The 24,076-nt window shown below is 43.6% G+C and overlaps 1 protein-coding gene across 1 annotated transcript in view; it reads left to right on the forward strand.

Moving 5' to 3' along the window:
* EPHA4 (EPH receptor A4) overlaps window positions 1-24,076 on the forward strand; it is a 103,755-nt gene that overhangs the window by 39,003 nt on the left and 40,676 nt on the right. The window contains exons 3-4 of the mRNA XM_014310194.2: window positions 989-1,144; window positions 16,284-16,622. Coding sequence (XP_014165669.1) covers window positions 989-1,144; window positions 16,284-16,622 — 495 coding nt within the window. The remainder of the gene's footprint in view (window positions 1-988; window positions 1,145-16,283; window positions 16,623-24,076) is intronic.

Consider the following 24,076-nt stretch of genomic DNA (forward strand, 5'->3'; position numbering starts at 1 on the left):
GGGGGACTAAGGGAAGGTTTGAAACAGCAAGAGTTAGCCCTGGCTGTGAGTGGGCTTATGCCCTCCCAACAGGAGCCTGTGTGTAGCAGGGGAACCCTAAAGGTAGTGTAGGTGATAAATGACAAGATGTGGGAGTGAGTCACACAGTAAATACTGGGAACAGCCTTTCTTTTTTACTGGTTTGTGTGCCTGGGGATTTTCTCTCTTCTCTGCAGTGCTAAAAGCCAGTGGTGGTGATGGTGGGCTTTTTTCTCTAGCCAAGGGAGACATTTCTAGGATGACATACCTGTTAGCCACCATGAAAATGTGTTATTAATGATGCTAATGAGTTTTTTCCAAGTGATGTAAAAGTAGCTTTTATGAAGCTGAAGTCACCAAAAGCTTGCCAGCTGCATGTGGGCCCGGGTGGCAGCGGTGCAGTTACTGCTGTGCCCCAGCTTTGAGCAGGGGAGAGCATTGCTGATCTCCTCCCTTGGGGAGAAAGAGCCAAATGAATTCTGCCTTGCCAGGAGGGACATGTGCCATTTCCGGGCATGTTGGGTTCCTGTCCCACTCCCTCTTAAAAATTGGCAGTGTCTGACTGTCAGCTGCCATTCCTTAAGTGGTCATAGAATAAACCAATTGCACCCCTTTTGTCACGCTCTGCGTGTGTGGGGTGCAGGTGGACATGGGTTAAGCCACATGCAACTCCACAGTAAGCACAAAGAGGCAGCTGATTTTCTGTCAGTGTCAACAGAAGAGTACATTTTTTTTTTGCCATCTCTAAGCCAGCTTTTAAAATGGCTTCTTGTTGGAATTAGAAATCAGTATCCCCTGACGTAGGACTACTCATTAAGAGTGTGATGATTGTTAATTCTTCACCTGGGGCTAAGAGGACATCATCAGATCTCTTTGAAACGTCTCCTGCCTTGATTTTGAATGAGTAAGCTGGCAATTTATGATCACAGCCCGGGCCAGTAACACTCTCCCTTCCTGTTCCTCCATCTAGCTTGCAAAATCGGATACTACAAGGCTCTCTCGACTGACGCTGCCTGTGCCAAGTGCCCTCCCCACAGCTACTCCATCTGGGAAGGCTCCACGTCCTGCACCTGCGATCGCGGCTTCTTCCGAGCCGAAAACGACGCTGCCTCCATGCCCTGCACCCGTGAGTTGGCCTTTGAGCAATCTCCTGCCCCTTTTATCACCTATTCTCTGTGTCTCTAAAACGTGCTCTGCTTCTGACAGCAGCATTCAGTGGCTCTCGTGGCCCTTTGCTGATGCACTTTGCATTTTGCTCACACTTCTGAGTGACAGTGTTAGTTCTCAGCCCTCAGCTCCTAATGGTGGCATGTTTGTGCTGACCCTTGTGAGGTTGTAGTATAAATAAATCAGGAGACACAGTTACAAAAGAGGGACTTGCACACCTTAGTAGCACATCTAGAAGTAAAATACAGGCCTCAGTTCCAGTCTGAGCACCTGGCCAGTGGAGCACATCACCTTTCATATCTTTAAATATGAATATTTGTAGAAATTGTGAAGGCTTTCCTTGTAATTGTATGACCTCATGTAAACAGGTAATATTTATAATCTCCTTATATTTCTAATTTGCTTGAAATATAGCTGGTGACCCTTAGGAACCCAAGTGTTCATCTGAAAGGGGTGGTAATAATAAATCTTAAACTTTAATGAAATCCCCAATGCATGGTTTATTTTGTCCTGTGTAGGTAAATACATCATGTGCAGCAAATGGAATTTGCTTTAGTTCCACCAAAATGCCTTCATCAGGGAGAAGGAGAGGTGCATTGAGCACAGTTACAGGGTTGCTAGATAAACTCCTTGTCCTATGTGTTGGTTAATGGCTCATGTAGTCAAAGACCTGGGATTCCAGGCATGTCCTGGTGTTAAATTGTGATCATCTAGTTCCTTGGTTTTCACTTTCTTAGGAGCAGAGCAGTTTAAAACAATAAGTGAAAGGGCTGTATTTTAGCAGGGGGATATCCATGTGTGGCATTTCTCTGAAAACTATTGGAAGTGTTTCCAGATTTTTGGAGTTCAGCTGTATATTTATGTAGAGAGAGAGTGTGTGTGTCTGAGTGAGGAAAGGCCAAGATATTTCTTTTGTAACATTTTAATATATTGAGAATTAATTTTGTGAGAGATGACTCACATTTATTTAAACCTTAATTTCTCCCTTACAAGGCAGAAACAGAGCATGTGCATAACTAAGTTAGCACTCATCCCTTCCCCACACCCCCTTGATTCCAGCTGTTCTCCAGTGATTTCCTTCTTTTCAGCAGTGAGTTCTGCTGGGTGGTGGTTGAGGGGGCCAGGACATAGCCAAGAGCAGCTGCTTTTGCTTAGTAGGAAGCAGAGTGGTGAATGTATCCCTTGCCAAGTATTGACTGGGAATGGAGTCTAACTGTATTGTGAAACCTTGTCTAAATGGGCAAGAACATGCTTTCTATAATATAATTTACACTACTAGATCTAAAATGTGAACAGTTTGATAGGAAAAATGTCTTTCTGCAACAACAAAACTATTGTGTGAAATGTACACCCTGAATAACATTATACCCACAAAAGTTTTTCAAAGCCCTGGTCCTTGTGAATGATATCTTAACCAAATTGAAATCAAATTAGTAATCAACTGGTTGAATTTAAATAGGCATGTGCAGTTAGGGAAGTATGAGGAGAGAGCAAAACATTTCCAGATGGGGAAATTGTAAGCAAATGATTTGTATGTTTGCTGGTATTATTGCAAAATGTACCCCTGCAAGCTTAGCCCTTTTTTGTCAAGTCTTGGGCCTGCTGCAGCCACTCCTCCTCTGTGCTGGCAGGTCAGACAAAGCTGAAGTTCCTGATCTTGGTCTTTTACCCCAAAAATACAGAGAGGAAAGGAGAAAAGGCAAAGGCTGTGGTGGTGCTGGCCTCAGTCTTCATCTCTGCAGCAGCCTAGGAGGGCTCTGCAGGCAGAGGCAAGCCAACACCACAATCCTATGGACACCTGCTCTTGGAAAACAGGCCTGTCTCTGGAGGTCCTGCTTCATAGCTTTGCATTCTCCTGTAGCTGAAGGGCTTGTTTTTCTGTGATCCAAGGTGAAGGAGGCCACAGGAGCTGTTTCTGAGCTGGCCTGGGGGCAGCTGTGCCCCCCAGCCCTGCTGTGCCCCTCTCTGAGCCCTGCCTTAGGTGTGCTGGGAGGGTGGTGCTGTGCAGGGCTCTGGGGGCTCTTCCCTTGCCATGCTGCCCCTCTGAGCGGCTTCTGCCCATGCATCCAAGGCAAGTGACAGCATTCAGAGGGCCTCTGCTGAAGGAAGACCCTTCAGAAGAAGGTCCCTGTTTGTCTGACTTTCCTGACAAGACGTGTAGACAGAAGGGAGCATAAACATCAAAGGTGCTTTCAGGTGGATTCAGACTGTAATCAGTTCTTACCAGTTGGTTAAGCCAGGTGACAAACCCAATTCCCTTGTGCTGACAGCCATAATAATCAGGCACCTTCTTTGTTCATTATGCTCTCTTTAACTCTGGTATTCTCATTCAGGCCTGCATTTAGTAATCGCTCAGTGTGACGGCACACTAATGAAGAAATAAAACAGTATCTGAGATCCATTCTTCTAGCAAAAAGATAGACTCTGCTCCAGTGGCCTGTAAAATCAGGTTTCTGTTCACTTGGAGAACTATTAGACCAGGTGAATAAAAGTAACATTGGATAATTTGGAAAGAACACCTGGAATGGACTGTGGATTGATCCCTTCTTTATTATTCCTAAACACTTTTTAAGATGAAGAACTTCAGCCTTCTTAAGATGTGTTTTTGTAAAGCTTTGACCCTTGGCTATTGATTTCCTTTAGTAGTAAACTGGCTGGCCTTGTCATTTATCTTGCCTTCTAGGTTGGGGGAGGAAGACTGTTAGACTTTCCATTAGCCTGATTGTGCTAGTGGATGAAAGGGAAATAGAGAATTCCCCTTCCTTTTCCTTTCTTGCAATTCCCATGATAAGTAACAAAAGCAGTACCTCCTTCCTAGTGTGCTGGCCAGGAGAGGTGCCCCAGAGTTTTACCCTTCCATCACTCTGATCTCTGACATTGCTATCTCTTGTTGAGCTGTAAAAACTGTGTCTAACCTCAGGTAAGCCAGGCATCAGGCTCCTAAACAAGTTACTCAAACTCTGGTTTAGTATTCTGCTCTATTTCAGCTCTGCCAGAGTGAGTAACTATGTCTGGTGTAAAGTTTGTGCAAGTAAGAGCAGAATGTGGCAGTGTGGGTGTAGAGAGAGCAGAGTGGGCTGTGTCAAAGGCCAGGCACAGACCCTGACACACACGTGTTTACTGGTGCATCTTCCCCCTCAAACTTGCCTCCTGGGGATAATCATCAATGTGTCTGTCAGCACCGAGGGGCAGAGCCAGCCTGGATCTGCTGCTTTGGCCAAACTTGGGAATTCAGACTTTGAATTCAGACTTTGAGCTCTGAAGCACAGCGGGCTTGTCAGCTGTATGCTTGGGCATGGGATGATAGACTTGTAATACACCTGAGCCCAAACCATGGGAAGCACCTTTCCCTTTTGGAAGCAAAAGGAATGTCCAGGCAACTCTACAGGCCTCCATTATATTTCAGTACTTGCAGAGAGCAAGGGTCTTTCATAAGGTTAGCAATGTAATGGAGAATAAATTGCCTTACCCATACATGAATCCATGAGGCAGGAAAACAAATCAGTCTCAGTCATGGCCCTTGTCCCTGAATTCCCTGCTCTGTAAGGAGATACCCTGTGAATTGCAGCCTGGTGCAGGCAGGTGCAGTTCCCACCCAAATTAATGGGCATTGCTCCTGCGTCCCCACCATTAATGAGTTGGGTTCTCTAACTCTTAACAAACAATGCTCACATTATGAGCCAGAATGGGACGGTTTGGTATTGTTTATGTTGTCTGTTCAATTCAAATTATTAATGATTTTTAATTGGGAGCCATTTACAAAAGAGAGATTACCATCATGGACTGTCCAGCTTGAAATCTGCCTCAGTAAATGACCCTGAATAATTTAGTCAGTTGTGTCACCCAAACAGGGACTGATGGATTGATTGATATTTTGTCATGCCCTGAAATATTTCAAAAACGGTTGCATTTAAGACAGTTTTTACCAGAGAAGCTTGGGGATTATAAAAGCAGATGTAGTGAGATGCAAGAGAAGAGTGCCTGCTTTAAATGGACCTTCTCCAGTCTAGGTTATCAAGAAACTGAATAGCCTGACTTCAAACAGCAAACATCACTTACTTGTCTTTACATTCCCCTCTTCTAATTGAATTTAGTGCACTGCTGTATTTCCTTCAGAAAGTATATTGTTTTTAAATTACCATTTCAGTGCTATTACTCAAGGCTCCTGCTTCTAATGCTTTCTGACAGTTATCAGCATAATGAGCCATAATGAAATGATGAGCAATCTACAGTGGAAACTCAATGTGAATTCCACTAGAGCTGTGTGACTGTGTTGTTAAAATTTGAATGCACATTAAAATAACACTGTCCTTATTTGTTTCCAAGGTCAAGGCTTTAACAAAGGTTTCAAAGGTCTAAACACTTCAATTTTGTTAATGTTGCAGTGTCATATATACCCTTAACTCAATCTCATGTTACATTTAACATATCTCAGAGATAAATATTTGACCTGCATTTTCAAAAAAGAGTGAATTTACCTACCTAATAACTCTGGCTGCAAATGAGTAATTACGTAGGAGCTGATTATTTGAGCACATGTTTATAATGATTGCTTAAACTATAAACAATATAAATAAGCAAATGTGCTCTTTTTCCTTCAACTGAACTTGTTCCTTTTCTAAGTTTCCAGTCAGATATGGATTATCTGTTACTGCTAGGAAAAAGGGAAGCAGGATACACCGCACAGTTGTGCTGGCTACTGCATTTTAGGTGGCTTTGCACTGGCTTTGCCACCCTTCCACATTTGTGCTGGCACTACTGCAGTTCTCTGCTATTGGAGCCTGTTCTCTGTAGTATGAGGTACATGCCAGTAGAGCCTCTGATCTTTAGAATTTAAATTTATGACATAATAACTCTTCCACATCTTTATATATATGTCTGCACCTTCAGTAAATGATTTTGTTCTTAAAACATCCTGTGATACTGTTCATTATGTAAATAGTACATCAGAATGTCTTTTAAGCTGTAGCACAGCAGTTACAAGAGCAGAGGGAACAGTGGGTAGGCTGTAAGGAGAGAAAGATTTTTCTTCTCCACATAGGCTGGGAAAATGGACCATCCATCGCTGCATCGCTGCCAGACTGAGAGAAAGGGATTGTGAGTGATGGGAATCTCAAAGGAGAAAGCTGTCTCCCCTTGTGTGTGGTGATGGGCTGAAGGAATTGAATAAGAAGGGGAGTGGTTATGGCTTGAGAAGAGACAGGAGTAATTTGACAGTGTGTGTTTATAATCAGTAGACTTGAAATCATCACTCCTTTAAATACAGCAACTGTTTATTAGCTGTCTTCTGATTTTCTGGCCAGAGCCTTAAATTAACAGAGACATTTACTCAATTAAATGGGGGCTTTGATTTGGTTAGTCAGGACCTAGTTCTGTAGAGTTGTTGAAGTAAATTAGAGGGCAAACAGCATAAGAAATTCAGCAGTTGGGCCAATTACAGAACAACTTATTTTTCTGGTTGGATTTCTTTCCTGTCAGACTGTCAGATAACTTTCTGGTTTCCGCAGAAGAATTCTTTTTATCTTGAAAGAGTGAGTGAACACAGGTGGTATTGTCTGCAGCACAGTGCATTAGAGTAGATGTGATAACATGGCTTAGCATATGTGACAATGCAAAATGTTCTTATATGGCAGCTCTTGGAAGGGAAGCCTTGAGCCCAAAGGAGTGGTACCTGCGAGCATCAGTTTCCCCACACCTCTGCCAGTGGTAACTGGACCTCTTTGCTTAACTTCTTTAGCCTTTTTAGGAGAGGAGCTATTAATTGGATTGTTCTCTGGGTGAAAGGAACAAAGCCTATTGTGAAGCTGGTAACTGGGTTACTTCTGGCAAGTAAATAGGAAATCGTACATTCCAGTGAAATGGGCATTTTGTCGCTGGCACTGCTCCAGCATCCTTGGCTTGGCAGGACTCCCACTGAAGTCAAAGGAATCTTGCCCAAGTAAATAAATGAAGAATTGTTTACCAAATCATTTGCCTTATTATAACCCAGTTGTAAAGCTGACTATGCAGAGAGAAGAGAGGGTGGAAATGGAGCAGATTACTGGTATTTTAAGTGACTGCTGCATCTTGTGGCCTGTTGGCTTTGGTCTCACCAGTTGTAAAACACATAATCTATGATGATAAATGGTCAGGAATAGCCAAGCAGGCAAGAATTGAGGGCTGTCCGAGCTGCCTTTGCTTGTGTGAATTAGCCCACAACAACAGGGGCCTGTCCACAACTGCTGAAGGAGCAATTAGTGGCAGCAACATACACAACTGTCTCGGGAAAGTGTGGGCTTTATTTGCAAGCTTAAAGGTACAGGACCCAGGTATTTACTCTGTGTTAGAACTTTTCTTTCAGATGGTTAGAGATCAACAACAAAGGCATATCTGAAGGGCACCACAGCTCTCACGCTGAAACATCAGTGACAGTCCCACTGCTGTACAGGTTCAATAAAGCCTTATGAGATGGAAAGAGGAGGCCAAAGTGCTTCCTCTTGAACACTGTGCCTGGCACGGCTTTGCCAGACGTTTTAGTCAGTGAACTTAAGGTGTTTAAAGACATTGATTATTTAATAATTACTTTCTTTGCATCCTCTCTACAAATAATAGAGAAATACTCTCTCTTTCATGCTCTCTGAAATACTCTCTTTCACGCTCAGCCCTGTCCCCAGTGAGATGATTCTAGGATCATGATCAAATTAAAGAGCACTGATTAGAGTTGTTAAAGGCCATCCATACAGTACCAGTGGGTTGAGGCCTTGCTGAGAGCACAGCAGTATGACCTCGAAGGTGAGGCTGCCAACACGACCAACAGCCTTAGCAGAGCCCTATGCTGCCTCTCTGTGCCTGAGCCAGCCCTTTCAAAGGTACCTGATGTACTTCCAGATATGCTCCAAAGATCTATGGAAGCATTCATTGTATGGATCCTTTTTATTTTTTTGTACACCTCTTTATTTGGTCTCTTTATTCTTGCTGTGTAACACACAAAAGCTGCCTCTCAGATCTTGTACAGCAGATGTGCTAAACTTTTCCCTGCTTCTGATAGAGCATTTCTAGTCAGGTTTTCTTGCTATTAGGCAGTCGGATGCTTGCTCCCAGGTGCCTGCTGCTCCTTTAACTTATCAAAGACTTTGCTGCTCCTCTGTAGTGCAGCCAAGGCCAAGCTGCCGATTCAAAACAGGCCAGTTCGTCCTGGGCTCCTTTTAAACCACGGTGTGTCATAGCAACCTTCCCTGTTGTATGAATCTTGTTTATTATGTAGCAAATTAGCTCAAGATTTCTGAATGCCCCGAGTTGCCTTTGAAATCAGGGCAGATGAAGAGGGTCAGCGTCCCTGGAGCAGGCTCATAAAGAGGATCCTTTTGTCAGTCCTGGGCCAAAGCCCATTGAGGCCTGCTGGTCTGCCTGATTGACTTTGATTAGCAAACACCCATGGCTGGCACACAGCTGCATTGAACAGTGGTTTTGCAGGGCTTTCACAGTTTTAGAGTGAAGCTAGAAAGCTTCAAACTGTAGCAGATTATTGTTTTATTTTTAATATTTTTTTGTTTGTTAAAATAATTTTGAACCCGTATCAAGCTAAGGTCTGCTTTTTCTGCCTCAAAAAAGAAGTGTTATTTTCTTCAAGGAGAGTGCAGGAATGGTTAAAGAAGATTAAAGTCTTTTCTACATGCTTGAGGTTTTCTGATGTCTGGTGGGAATTGCCAATGAAGCTTCTTTCTGATTTCACACTGTCAGGCGAACGCAGGCTGAATGCCGTGTGACAACCCACTTGAAAATAATTATCCAATGCCCTGGCTGCAGAGACATCCGTTACCTGCTGCAGAAATGTGCTTTTACACACGTGCCCAAGCAGATGGAGTAAATTATTTTTTTAATCATTTTCTCCTTCCAGGGCTCAAAAGTTTCATCATGCTAGTTACTTAGTCACATACATACCTTTAGAAAGCATTTCTGTTTTAAAGGAGGTACATTTTAAATGCACTGATCTGGTGACTGACAGGATGCTCCTAACAAAGGCTTGCCTTCTTGAGGGTATATGTTTGAAATATCTCCATTAGCACTTCCATGGAGAGTGTGGGTTTCAGTTTGCATTTTTAATAGATCTCCTCCCACAGCCAGATCTTTCAAGGTAATAAATCTTAACTATAGCAGAAGCTAGTAGTAAATAGATGTGGTTACAGTTCTAATACTGATAATATCAGTTCAGTCCTTAATGGGTAATGTCGTTGCCAGAATAATTCTCTACCACTGTTAATGGCTGAAGACTAAGCTGGCATACAAAAAGGAGCTCCTGAAGGAGCCCTCTGCCAGGCTGTGACAGAAACGTGCAGACAGGCAGCTATTTGTGGCCAAGGGAGCTTTATTTTGGGTGCCACCAGAGTGGGTTTCTTGGAAGGGCTAAATTCACTTTAAAAGAATTAATTGTCAGAACCCTGTGCTGAAGTGCCTTTTGGTTTATTTTGTGATGTTTTTGTTTCCCAACACAAGATAATAGTATATAAAGGCTACTTGTGTGTGATAAAATTGTCTAAACCAAAGCCCTCAACTTTATCTTCAGTCCTGTGGCCGTGGGACCTCTGAGAGAAGGAAAGAGGAGTTTTTTTAATTCGTGTCTGTCTTTGGTGAACTAAAATTGTTTGCCTGAAATTTGGAGCTGCTAGTTGTCTAGAGTGGAATTCTGGAGTCCTGTCAACCTGGGGCAGCAGAGAACCAAGCTGAAAGGTCTTTCTTATTTCTTCTCATTTTATGGGACAACAAGGTCACTCAGGAGCTGTTGTGCTGGGAATCATTTCTTTCTCATCTCCGTTCTCTGTGCTTTAATCCACGCCTTCTAACCATACACTGTTGCTGAACTAAATTAACTGGTTTAGTGAAGACAGTATTCTTGATGTCAAACAAGTCTGTCTGGTCTCCTTGTAGAAAACTGTAATTGAATTTACCGCATACACCCACAGAGACTTTTAGAGAAACACCTTGCTGGGCAGATCAGTAATAAAAAAGGAAGATGTAAAACCAGGGATATTAAAACCTCTGTCATAACCATTTAAATACAGTTCCCTAGCACAGTGCCCTTACAAGTCTACCTTCAGATCCCAGGGTTAGTTTTCAGGGATATTTTTTGGTTGTGTGGATCTGTCAGGTTTGCAGCTGTAGGGAGGAAGGGAGAACAGACTTGGCTGGAGTCTCCCTGCACAACCAACCAACCTGCCTGCCTGTGTCCCTGGAGCCCCTCCAGCTTCTTGAGCCCAGCTACAGCATGTCCTCTGCCATGGCTTTGGATGGCTTTGTGGTGTATGGCATTTGTCAGGGGAGGGGCTCTCTCCTCCCCACCTGTGCCTCTGTGGTGGTGCTGCACTTGCAGTCCTGGCCTGCCCTGGTTAGACCCTGTCCTTGGGCACACTGCAGCCCTGGGGTCTGTGCTTTCCCTGTGGTGTGGATGAAGGGCTGGGCACGCTGATCCCTCAGGGGAGCAGGAATATTCACTCAGTTGTAGCTAATCCCCTTTGTGCTATCTTTCTTTGAAATCATTCATTGCATTGGGGTAGACATTCTTTCTCCTTGGCAGAATGGCTTTGCCAGATTTGTGAGGTTGAGCCTCCTACATTTGTGCTGCTGTCCTTTGGGGACAGGAAGAAAAGGGCTTTGGGATAACGTTCTCAACTGGATGGCATCCAAACAACAGTCAAACAACCTGGTGATGTTTGACTCAACTATCTGTGATTCCCCTTAGTCTTTAGGGCAGCTGATTTAAATGGAAAATACTGTACTGCTTGCAAATAAACAGTTTACTGAGGTGTTATTATGCCCAGTGTTAGTCTGCAGTCTGGTTTGCTTCCCAGCTGTGTCCCCTTGCCATCTGCACCCCACAGATGCTGCTTCAGTCCTGGAGAGCAAGTTCATTACTGGGTCTTCACTGTGGGAGCTCTCTGTGAGTCACTGCAGAGCTTGGACCAGGCTTGATCCCTGGTATGCATCATCAAAGCTCCTTAAGTGTGCCCACAGAGACGTGTAATCCACAGACAGCTGGCACCCAGGGATCTCCTGTGGTCTGGAAGGAAGGAAGGAGAGAGACACTCAGGTGTCGGTATGTGCCCTTGTCATGGTTTTCACCAGGTCCTTGTCATTTGTACAGGCGTGTGTGGGAGGCTTCTGACTGGAGAGAGACTTGAGTGTAGGAAGGGAGGGAGAGAAATGTTGATAAATGAAAAGTTAAAATGCTGCCTGAAGTTGTAGAAAGAGTGCTAAAATACATCAGTCCTTTTAATACAAGTAGTGCTTATGCTATTAACGCCTTAAAAACTCCTGTTTTGCTGAATGTTTGTCTGACATAGGGTGTGTTGTCCTAAGACAGACAGATCTCTTTATCTGTGGATGAAAGACAGATAGCTGGAATGGCTATAGCCTATTGCAGCAAGAGAAAGCCAAACAATCTGCATTGCCCAATATATTTAAGGAAATCGAATAGGAGGGTTGAGGAAGATGGCAAGATTAGCTTGATGAAGATTATTTGTTGCTAAACAGACTCTGCAGTGTTTCCCTCAGCCCTGACACACAAAATGAACTGCTCCACCCAGGGCCTTCCCATTTGCTTCATGGCTCACTTGATTTTGATGGTTTTATTGTGAAGCAGGATTTATGGAGCCCCAGGAAGGAATAAAATTGAAAACTTCCGTTCTCTGTGTTCCCACAGAGGAGCCCCCTGTCCGTTCAGGGTGCTGGTTAAAGGGGCTGGAGAGGGATCCGGCTTTCAGGCCCCATGATCAAACCCTTTGCAGTCACTGGTGTGAGAAGACTGAATGGCTCTGCAGGTCCACCCTCAGATTCTGTTGTCCTGTGCAGGGGAAATAACAGCACCTGCCTTCCTAACATCATAAAATGAATTTTAAAATTAATCGTTTTTCAGAATTAAAATGTTTAGATTTAATTTTGATTTCCTGTAGGAACTGTCGCATTTTCAAACTGTTCCAGGCAGTGTAGCAGTATTAGCTCCACTCTTCCACAGTGCCAAATAGCCCATGCAATAGCAAGCTTCCACTGGCAGGAGACTGATGAAAAATGCTGTAGATCGTGGGACTTGTGACAAAATTACAGATGGTGGTGGTGATTCAGAAGCACAGGTCCTTGTCTCCTCTCTCATCTGCCCGGTAGCTAGATTTTTCTGCCAGAGGACACAGGTTTGTGTGAGGGTGATGGTCTGGCTGTCAGGATGCTGTTCCCTGTGGGATCCTTCCAGCTGGGTTCATCCAGGTACTATCCTGCCCTTGCAGCCTGCCCTGGCCCTGAAAGGGTTTGTCTCATCTATGGGCAGAGGCTCTGTTGTCAGAAACAAAGCAAATCTTGATCACCATTGAAGGAGCGGATCCGCCCTGTGTTTCAACATCTGAAACCAGGCCCATCAATCTGAAGCTATTCCCGCTCCCTGTGCCAACAGCTCCATTGATGACTATACTCCAGGAAGAAAAGAAATTGCTTTTCCCCTCACTGTGATGTCAGCCCACCATTTGGAGACTCCCCCACATCTTCCTTTTCATGCTGGAGGTGGTGCACTCATCTCTGTGACCTACAAGCATCTGCTTCCCTGGTTTTCCACTTCACTGCATCTCTGTTTAGACACTGCAGTACCCTGTCCCACATACTAATTACTGACTTTTTGCTTCTGAGGAGCTTGATTCATTCTGGCACATTTTCCCATGTGAAACTGGACTTAGAGCCTTGGAAAATATCTTAATGGACACCAGACTAAGTCTCAGTTTAACCCCAAACTGGCTGCTGTATCTGAGCTAAGAGGCACATCTTTCTGTGCCTCTTAGCTCAGATAGTGGTAGTGTGAACCCTCCCCCCACGGGGGTCTTTGCTTCAGGAGTACCCTCATGAAACTGGGATATTCTTGGCCCTGGCAGAGCCAGTGCTGCCTGGGGAAGGAGGTGTTTGCTCTGGCACCACCTCATCTCAGCTCTCCTGGCCGTGCTCTGTGTGGATGCTCTCCTGTGTGTGGCTGCAGCGAGTGAACGCTCTGTAAGAAAATGCCTTTTGCTGTTCCTGGCTGTCAGGCTCTTGGTGTTTCCCACAGGAGCAGTTTCTGTTCAGGGCTTGCTGCTGCCAGGTCCTGAGCAATCTCTGGGAGGACACACAGCCTCAGCTCCCAGAGCCTCTGGCTGCTGCTCCGTGCAGGGCAGATCTTCACCGTACAACGTGCACCTGGGCTTGCAGCCTGCTGAGGCTGCTGTTCCCCCCAGAGGCTTGTGCTGGTTTTCCCGTTCCCTTGACAGCGCAGAGGCACAGGTGTTGTTACCTTGTGCACCTGCCTGCCCTGAAGAGAGCCCAGGTGTGAGGCAGTTTGGGGAAGTCCAGGCTGGAGAGAGTTTGGTTCAGTCCCTGCTCAGCAGTTCCTGTGCTGCTGCTTGAGTTCACGATTTCAGGAGGGTCTTCCACCTCATTGCACTCAGAGTTTATTTTTGAAAAGGAAGCTTGTGTATTTGCAGGCTAAGCAGAGACCACTTTCTCGTACCCAGGGGAGCTGGCAAAGCCAGCTTTTGGGGGAAGAGGAGCTGGTTATGGGACAGAGGCATTGGGCTGGGACTTGGGACAGTTTTGACCACTGCCCAGATGTGCAAAACATGTCTTGTGTGTCCTTGTCTCACCACATCTCTCTCTGCCTCCATTTCCACGTGGTGAATAGAGATTAAAACCAGTTTCTTTCCTTTTTCTTTCTCGTCTGGTTTTTGGATCAGGAAACGTCTCTTACTGTGTTCAGTAACTGATCTTGGAGTAAAAGGGTTTTGTCCTTAGGAGTCCAAAATGCTGCCAGTACATAAATAAAAGCCATGAATGGCAGCCTGGTGGTGCAGCAGGCAGGAGGGCTCCCTGGCTCAGGGGCTGGACTCAGCTCTCTCTTCTTGCAGCAATTCTACCTGTCAACCCCGATTAACTCAGAGACTGTTTCAAAGGTTTGGCAAGAAGGGAGGATTTCCCACCATTCAAAATAAATATATTAATTTTGTATTTTTGAAGTAAACACAGACAAACAATCCCTGTTTAGCTACTCCTGCAACAGAGACCTTTCATTTGGGTACCAAAGACTCATTTGAGCTCTATGTCATTTAAGAATCTTTTCTTAACCTCTCTCAATATAAAAGTCCTGTCTCCTGTTGAGCATGTGTTGCATCAGGTGGCTTTGAGCACAGACCTGAGGAGGTGATGCAGCCTTCAAAACCTTGTCCTATGCAGCTTGTTCAGGCCTCGGGATTCCTTTGAGATGAACCTGATAAATTGAGGAGGGAGCCACAATTAATCTTCCCCATAGTCATCCCTTAACAGCTTAACCTTTTTGCTGTTACACTTGATGAGTCACTTGGTAATTTCAGTAGAATTTCACATTTTCACTGTATTTGGTTCCTGTCTTACCACGATGACTGTTTTTGTACCTTTGGCATATGAGTTATTAGGACTTATTTATTTATACACTTAATGAAACTGTTGGTTCTGGCTGATTCTTTTTTGCCAGGTTCATAGTTTCATAATGTTTGACAAATTTGCCAGAACTTTCTCCTTTCGTCCCTTTTCTGCAAGGAGATCTAGTTGAACTTCTTTTGAATCGCAACCATCAAATGTATCTTGATGAAATCTAGGAAGTTTCATGAGCTTTCCCGTGTCTTGAATTTGTGACTTTACAAAATTATTTCCAGTATTTTTCTGCTAATAATATTTGTACGTAAAGCTGTGACTATCAGTAGTTAGTAAGCAGAGCTATTTTTACTGTGTTCTGGTTTGGATTGATACATTTTGCAATCTTCATTCTCATTCTGTCTCATTTCCATTTGGTGCAGTGCTTACCTGCAGCCCTGTCCCAAAGCCCTGTGTGTGTCAGAGTCCCTGTGTGCCCTGCCCCAGAGCAGGCTGCCTGGTGATGGTCAGGGAAGCTTTTTGGGATGGATGAAATACCCATCTCTTTCATGGCTTCACTCTGAATCATCCGCCTTAAATTTAAGCGTACAAAAAGTGTGTCTCAACTGTATTAAAATTAGATTAAGAGTTGCAGGATTAGCTCTTCTGCATTTTCAATTTGCCTGTGGGTTTGAGGCCTGTGGGGATTTAAGCACATCAGTAGGATTTGTGCCCGTGCGTTGGTCGGCACGGGGCAGGGCAGGAGGAGGTGCTGCAGGTGCAGGAGGGACTCTGCCTCTGGGCTCTGCCAGCCTGCCCAGGGAGGTCCTGCCCAGCCTGCCTTGGGCTCTGTGCTCTGATCCCATAGTCCCTGTGTTGGAATCTGCTGGGAGCTCTCTGGCAGCGTGTTTATGAAGTCTCCCATCCCTGTGGTGGAAAAGCTGACCTTGTGTCTCAAATCCAGCCTCATTGCCAAGCTTTCTGTCTGGTCTCTTGTTTCTGACCAGCTTTCTTTTATCAGCCCTTCCTTCAGATGCTCGCCATATTTTCCTCTTCAGTTCTTTCACTTTCTCCAGCACTCCCCTGTTGTAAACTTTATTTTCCATCCTTCAAAGCCTTAGTTCTGTGTCTGGCTTCCTACTCAAATCTCCGTCCTGCATGCTGAAGTGTCATGTTCAGGTCCCTGCTTGATGGGCTTTGGTGTTCACTGAATGTGATTCGACATCAACTTGTCTGGAAAATATTGCACTTATATTTTTCAGAAAAAGATACCTTGAGATATTTCTATAATAATTTCAATGAGAGTCTGCCTGTAGGTAATGAGGGACTTTGAAAATCTCAAGTGAAGCAGAAGTTTGTGCATTTGATGCTTTGCTTAGGAAATCGTGGAAAAAATGAGTGTAAGATATGTAAATTTAACATTTTTCATAACAAGTATAAACAGTGAAAAGGAAAAAGTCCCACTCCTGTTTAATTGCAATACTGAGCTTTCAGGCTTATTTAGAGCTGGAAAATACTGTTAGTTCATCAGATAAAGAGATCAGAGTTTGACTTAGCAGCTAATTTTTTTGCCTTCTTTATGAACATAGAGAAGTAAAATTCTGCTTGGTCTCTACAATCCTTAACTTGAATGGGAGTTGCACAGCATCTGGGATGTGCAACTCTGATGTCACTATGTAGGCTTTGGTTTTTTTCCCTTAACTAAAAACACATGCACTTTTTCTTTTTAGGCCCTCCATCTGCTCCCCAGCACCTGATTTCCAATGTCAACGAGACCTCAGTGAACCTGGAGTGGAGTCCCCCCCAGAACAAGGGTGGCCGGGAGGACATCTCCTACAACGTGGTGTGCAAGCGCTGCGGGGCGGGCGAGCTGAGCCGCTGCCGCTCCTGCGGCAGTGGGGTGCACTTCAGCCCCCAGCAGAACGGCCTGAAAACCACCAAAGTCTCCATCACCGACCTCCTGGCGCACACCAACTACACCTTTGAAGTCTGGGCAGTGAATGGAGTGTCCAAGCAAAACCCCAGCCAGGACCAGGCTGTGTCAGTCACTGTGACAACTAACCAAGCAGGTAGGAACATAAACAGCAGTTCCCTTCGGTCTCTGCTGCCTGTTTTTTAAGAAAGCTGTGATTTCCATTACATTTAGCATTAGCAAATGAATGAGAGGAGCCCTAAGATGTGTAACTGGGTCAAACCCTTATTTTCTGGTGATTTATATGGATACTTTAAATGCTTCAGAGACAGGGAGAGAGGAGGGTTTGGGTGCTGTGTCTGTGCTGCAGCACTCGGGCAGGACACTGGGAGGCATTCTGCAGAAGCACAACAGCAAAACTGCCCTGATCCCCCCTGGCCCCCCAGCAGCTCAGGTGTCACATCCTGTACAGGGACACAAGGATGTCCTTGGTGTCTGCAGGAGCGTAACCCTGTGCCTGGGGAGCACAGGGTTACGCTCCTGCTCCCCGTGAAAAAGGGCTGTGTAAGATTCAACGAGCGGAACGAGTGGGCGCCCGCTCTCCTGCCTGCTCGCTCTCCTCTCCTGGAAAGTCAATTAGATTCTGTTCCCTTGTTAAATAAATACCTCCTTAACCTGCTGCTGACAATGTTTCGATTGATCAGAGCTGGCATTGCTGTAGAAATCCTATATGAGCTTTCAACTTCATGCTGACTGATTTTTGCCTTTCATTCATCTGGGAGAGCGAAATACTATTTCTGTGTATACAAGATTATTTCAGATGCCCTGGGCAGCTCTGCTTTTTTAGTACCCCATGCTTGACCTAGTAAGGGCAAAGGCTGCAGCAGCAGATTGCCATTTCGTTTTGATGCTAATTTGTTTGATCTTTTTCCTTAATTCCATGAAAACATTTGTTAGTTTGCAGCCAGCTCGGGTTTAATGCACAGAGTTCCAGTTGAATTTTTAATTTAATGCACAAAATTATATACATTTGAATATGACACTCTTCTAAATGCAAATGAGATCTCCAGACTGTCAGACTGGCTACAAGACCGTCAAACCTGTTATCTGATGGCTCAGAGTGCTGATTGCCTTCAGGTCCCACAGATGTTGCAGGCATTCAGCACCTCGGAGCATAGCTCACAGGGTATCATTTATTACCAGGCCTACGGTGTATGAGACAATATTAATATTGCATATTTTGATAGGACCAGACCATATAAATATTTTGAATTCTGTTTCCTTGTTAGGTGTGTGTGAAAAATAGGTAGGCATAGTCTGAATCTGCAGATTTTAGCTGTAGTCCAGGACATGTCAGTATTACCAGTGAGAGATACATTCAATTTTGCAGTGACAGTTACAAGTGAAATTGTCAAGTCCGTGCTGAAGCGCCTTTGAAAAACTGGTCCAGTGTTTTTTGTTCTTCATATACAGTTGACAGCATCCCTTTTAAATTATGATTCAAAAATTCAAACCACCACTTTGCCTAGTGAAAAGAAGACTAATAGAGAGCAGGGGCTATTAGGGAGTCTTGGGAGAAAGCCGTGGGAGAATGCTGTCATACGCTTTGCGAAAAGAGAAGGTTGAGAACAGCAGCAGGGACAGTGTTTTTGTGCTGTGAATGCCTAGCAAAGAGAGTATTTCTGACTGATTTTGGCATGTGTAAGGATTAGTGGATGCATATATGCATGAATAAGTGAGCGGGATCCATCTACCGTGTGAAAATTCTACCATCTTATGCTTTTATATGCAAACCAAAATCTGATTGAATATGCAAATAAGAATTGATTTTGTTTATTATCCATGAGTAGTATTCTTCCCATCAGGAAATTTGTATTTTTGCCAACGTTTCCAATTTTGAAACATGCCCAGTTTATCAAATGCGTCAGAGGGACGGAGAAAATTATACTGGTATAAATGAAAATTAACTCCAAGGTGCACTGTTCTCCCGTTCTTCATACAACTTTGTGGTTTCTGCTGCATAGAAGAGCTAAATAGAAATGTGTGGCCTAAACCTACAGATCCCGGCTGAGATAAATAGCCTTACATATGCAAATTGTCCCATTGATTTTGGTGAAACTGCTTGCTTGAGTAAAGGTTTGTAAAGTTAGACCCTTGGGTTTTACAAGTACTCATCTGTTTAATCATTGTAAATGTTGTGTCTGGGGTGCATTAAAATCCTTGTGCCACTAATTTTCTTTCACTATATTTCATTATAAAGAAATCATGTCATGATGGTGCACTGCCACAGGCTTGGTTTTCATCTTGCACCTTTCTTACACTAATGCAAAGCTGCCTTGGTTTCTTTAAGGCAATTCTAAATTCAGATTAGAGCCAAACTCCTCCCTTAATAACACTTCTTCCCTGTTTTAGTAATAAAAATAAAGCCACCAACACTGAAAATTTGTAAATTACTTCATTGGTTGTGCTCTCTGTGCTTGTGCTTGATAGGAAAAAAATGTTGTCAATATGGGGAGTTTTTAATAATTCTTTACATATGAGCAGTGCTTTTGGATTGTCTTCTGGAGAATTTGCTAGAACTCTTTGCAAGAGGTGCATCTCTTGAGTTAAATTCAGTAAAAATGATGAGTATACAAGAGACCAGGGAATTCTTCCTCATAACAACTTCACCTTCCAAATTTTCTTCAGTATAATCTGAAGAAAATAGGCAGGAATTTTCCAAGCAGTTTTTGATCAGTGAGGATCAGGAATCTGAGTGTCTGTGTGTTTGCTCGGCGTGGTGCCAGCCCCTGTGGAAGGTGTGCATTTGGAGGCAGGCAGAAAGCAATGAGAAATCACTTGTGGTATATTCAGCACAAAATTGATGGAATGCATTGCAGTGACATAAAAGGTGCAGTTGAAAAGCACAGGTGGATTTTTGTTTGCTTTTGTGGTTTTACTCCTGAGATAATGAAATGAGGCAGTTTGCTTTCCACTCTTAGAAACTCTTTTCAGTTTCCGATACTGTAGAAAAGTGTTTAAATGAGAGTAAGATTTGCCATTCACAGTAGGATCAAAAATAGTTTGCAAAAGGATTTTTCTGCTTCTTTGGAAAAGGTATTGATTATTATAGCTTGCTTATTTTTCAAAAAAAAAGGCTAAATTTCAGGCTTTGAAGCAAGTAAAAATTTCTATCTCCTAGTTAAATACGTCAGTGTTGTACTTTTTAAGAATTTTGAATTAATTCAGCTCATTGTTCTGCATGTTTAGTATATTTTTTTGTTTGTTTTTTGAGTTGGGAACTATTACTCTTTTCCCCTATGAGATTAAAAAATAGAAAAAGCAAAAATGGAACCCTGAGTGGCTGAAACTTGAAGCCAATGTCTTTAGCACAATGCAAGGGCTGATATTGGGGGTCTCACCACTGGCAGTGGTGGCTTTTGGGCTTTCAGCTTTCAAAGAAATGAAATCAGCACTTTGCCCATCTTTAAAAATTTGTGAAATTATTTGTGGAAGAGATGCAGGCCAGCAATTCTCATGTATGCTGCTAGGAGAAGCTAATTTCAATGAGGAACTCTATCAGGCTGTTGACTGAGTAGCTCAGAAGTTCCTGGGCTTCTTGGCTTTAGTTTTGTTTTTTTTTTTTTTTTCCTGCTAAGGTTAATGCTGCGAAGCTGTTCAAAATTAAAAGAAAAGCTCTCAATAAAGAGATCTTTTTCACAGCATGCAGGAAGCTTGTGTGGTTTTCTTTTGAAGATGCGCTGAACAGTTTATAATTTTTATTAAGGCTTAAAGAGCTGAGCTGTTTGTGTCTCCAGCCTGAGAGGCAGGTGCTCTGCTCAGTCCCCCTGCGGGAGCAGTGCCACAGGGACAAGGTTTTTGCATGGATGCTGAAGGCATTCATAAGGCAGGGGAGTGGTGTGGGGGACAGAGCCTACACAGGCTTAAATGAGATTTAAAATCCAAACTTATTTTCCTGCTTGCTTGGCTCCCTTTGTTTTGTTTGCATTTTATGAGGGATGGGTGTCCTGCTTGCTCCTTTGCTTGTAGGAGTTGAAGCAGTTGATATTTCTGAATAAACAAACTGCCTGGTGATTTGTTACCTTGTTAGGTTACCTTGGGCTCTGTGTTTCCTTAAGTGGATCAGCAGAGCTGGATGGATGCAAGATGTGCCAATTAGGATGAAAATACAGTGTATATAAATAAACTCACTTCTTCTCCCCTTGCATCACCCTGGATGTTTTCAAGCTGCCTGCGCTCAGGATCAAGAAATGATCTTTCTGGAGAATATCTCGGGCTCTCTGTCCTGGTTTTGCTGCTGCTGTTGTCAGTGCTGTGCCCAGCCCCTCTGTGTGTGCAGTCCTTTCCAGGCAGGAGCTAAAATGGGTCACGGTGCCACCAGGATCTCAGCAGCCCCGAAAAGATCCATGGGAATTGGGTATTCTTCTGGGGCACGCTGCAGTTGTGGTGAGCCCAAAATACTGACTGCCAGTGCAGGGAAGGGAAATGTCAGCTGTTACTCAGTTTTATTTAGCCTTTAGGTTTGTTTGTTGCTTATGTTCTTAATTCCTTTTAAAGAAAAAAAAAAGGAAAAAATTAAAAGGAAAAAAGGAAAAATTAAAAGGAAAAAAACCCCAAACCTGAAAAATCCCAATCCTTTGAGGATGATGGTATTTTAAGTCAGAAATGGCAGGGGTAAGGAGGAAAGAATTGGGAGTTATGACTCATAAGTTCCACTGGACTTTTTGGTTGGGGAATATATATTCCCATTTTACATTTTGGTGGGTCTTCTTTGAAAGCCCACGTTTCCTTTCAAATGCTGATCAGCATTCCTCACGTGTTGTACAGAGCAGCACAGAAAATGCATATAAGGTCTTACATTATGCCAGTGTGGTTTAGCCTGTGCTGAGCTACATTTGCAGTCAGTAAAAATTCATGGACATACATTGCCCTTGGTCAGTGTGCACTCCTCATGTCAAAAAAATAATAGTTGCTCAGGCAGATCAAAAGCAATGCATGCCAAGGCCAGCATCGCTAAGGATTTTAGTATTTTCTTTTCAATGCACTATTTTCCTGGGTATTTATAACTTACCTATAAAGAATTGCTCTGTAGTGAAACATCAAAAGACATTGTTAAGTAGATTTCAGTCACAGAGCTTTCTTCAGGTGACTGCATGAACACCCTTAAACTACTTCTGGAAAATAAAATTAACTGTTACTCTGTTGGTTGATCAATCCATCTGATTCTCTGTGCTCCATCATGTTCTTTGAGTATAATCCTGGTTTCAATACAAGTAATAGTAAATCATTTTTGTTTGCTGAGACTGAACATAACATTTTTTGATTTTGTGTGTGGTGATATTTATGTGCATATTAAGAATCTTATGGATAGGGAGGTGCTGAAGGAAAGTTAATTTTGATTTTAAAAATTGCAAGGTCTGTAGTCATTCAGACTGCTAGTTTTATGCTCAGCTCTTGCAAAAAATGTTCCTTTTTTAATGCAGTCTGGTGAAGAGCTGTTTATTGTTGTGTTGAAACATAATTTTTGAAGGGCTGTATAACCCCAAGGAAGACTTCATCTCCAAATAGCCGGCAAAGGAGCTGTGTGAATGTGAAGACAGAATTCATCAAGCACTCGTGTCACAGTTTCACAGACCCTATGAAATAGTGTAAGCTGGCAAAATCAGTCATTTTCTGTGCTGGCATCCCCCTTCCCTGGAGCCTGGTGAGGCTGTGGGGATGCTCGTGCACATCATCTCTCCAGCCCGGCCCCTGCTGAGTTCCTGGGGTGATGTGGGGACACGGCTGTGCTGTGGGGTTTTGTGGAGGAAAGGACTGAGGTGCTGGGCTAGGCTGTTCCTTAGGAGTCTCTGGACCTTTGGAGGGTGTCGGGGTGGCATCCAGCTCAATGGCCCACCTGGGAGAGATGCAGGAGGGTGAGTGAGTTTGTGTCACTGCCCAACAGAGGAGTGAGTGGCACTCCAGATGCTGGGCACAGCTGGTCTGCCTATAGCCTTCACAGGCATCCAAGAGTCAATTTAGTTCTTTATTTTTATTCTAAGTACTTGCTACCAGCACAGTCCCACCCTTTCCAGTTACTTGTTCCCTGCAGCCAAAGGATACAAATAGCCTGTTCCAGTAGTCCTTTTTCAGGCACACAAACCCGTGAGGAAACTCATGCACGTATCTGGGTGTGTATAAACAGTCACAGCACCCTGGCCACCCAGTTCCCAACAAACCTGATTTAAAATAATCTCTTGGCAAACATCTGGATGTGCGCCAGCTGTCCAGAGCATGGGAAGTGTGTGTGTGATACTACTGGCTGCATTCTGTTTTCTGTACAATATCAGGGTAGTGGGAAAAGGGAGCTGCAAAGGGGTGTTCTTACTTTGCTTTAAGGTGTTTGTACTAAGGATGATAGACCAGCAAATTATTCTCCAAATGGAGCTGTGTCAAGCCTGAATTCAGTAGGAAAGAAAATCAAAACTAGTAAGCATGGACTTGGAAAAGGGGTGATCCATGAGCATGACATTCTGAGTGATTTCTTGCAGCATCTTGCAGAATTCCAGGGTAATTATATGCAACTTTCTCATTTCAAATCTAGATCAGTGGGGTTTCGAAGGCTTCATGTTTTTTCTGCTAGACGTGAGCAGTGATCCCCCCTGCACATTGTTCAAGCAGGAGGGTTGGGACAAGCTGCCTGCTGTTGTTGGGTTTTATCTGCCCTGATCAGTGAGGTGACCTGCCAGCACGTGCAGGACAGCCTTTTCTTCACCTGCCCTTTCTTCCCCTGTTTTGGCTTTCAAAGGGACTTGTGTTTTGGCTTTGGACATCTGAAGATTTGCATTGAATGAGTTACTGTGAAGACTCCTGCAGCAAACTCAATGGTGTATTTTGGGAAGCCACAGATCTTTCAAATATTAATGCAGTGGGAGATCCAGAAAGAAAAGTGATCCTAGTGCTAGAAATTTGGGAATTGTGTGGAACTGAACAGTGAGGGGGAATACTTTTGAATGGGCAAATTTCAGCGCTGAGCATGAGATTTCTCAGGGACTTGAAGATGTCATGTGTTGACTGCTTCAGGGTTCTTCTGCTGCATGTTTAATTACGTGTGTAAGTTTAAGTGTCTGAGTAAGGAGCTTCTCCAAGCTGGCAGATGCAAGTGGGAGTTTCTTCTTAACAACTCTGTGTTCTTGCAGAGGCTTTAACTGATGGTCTGTAATAAATGTGTAGTTATAGGCATACGTGCTCCCGTCTTAAAAACAAAACTGGGAAAACTATTGTTGAGAAGGATTAAATTATTATTTTAAGGTAACTGCAGCATTCCACAAAGAAATAATAATGAAAATAACAACTGCCTGCTTTCTGGCAAAGCTGTCTGCACCACCCATTTCCATGAATTTGTATTCAAGGTGGGGGATACAAGTCTTGGTCGGAAGGAAAAAAAAAAGTGCTTTCTAAAGATCCTTAGTAAATAACCAGCTTCAGGGTTCAGTGAACAGCTTAGACAAGCTGCATGTCAGATAGAGCCAAGATGTAATTGCAGCATTTAAATAAAAGTTTAGTCACATTTTTTAAAAGATCTTGTGGTTTGCTATGGAAAATGGAAGTTAGTTACACACCCTCTTAGGG

Source organism: Geospiza fortis, unplaced genomic scaffold (genome assembly GCF_000277835.1).
Source record: "Geospiza fortis unplaced genomic scaffold, GeoFor_1.0 scaffold900, whole genome shotgun sequence".
In the NCBI taxonomy this organism is placed as follows: domain Eukaryota; kingdom Metazoa; phylum Chordata; class Aves; order Passeriformes; family Thraupidae; genus Geospiza; species Geospiza fortis.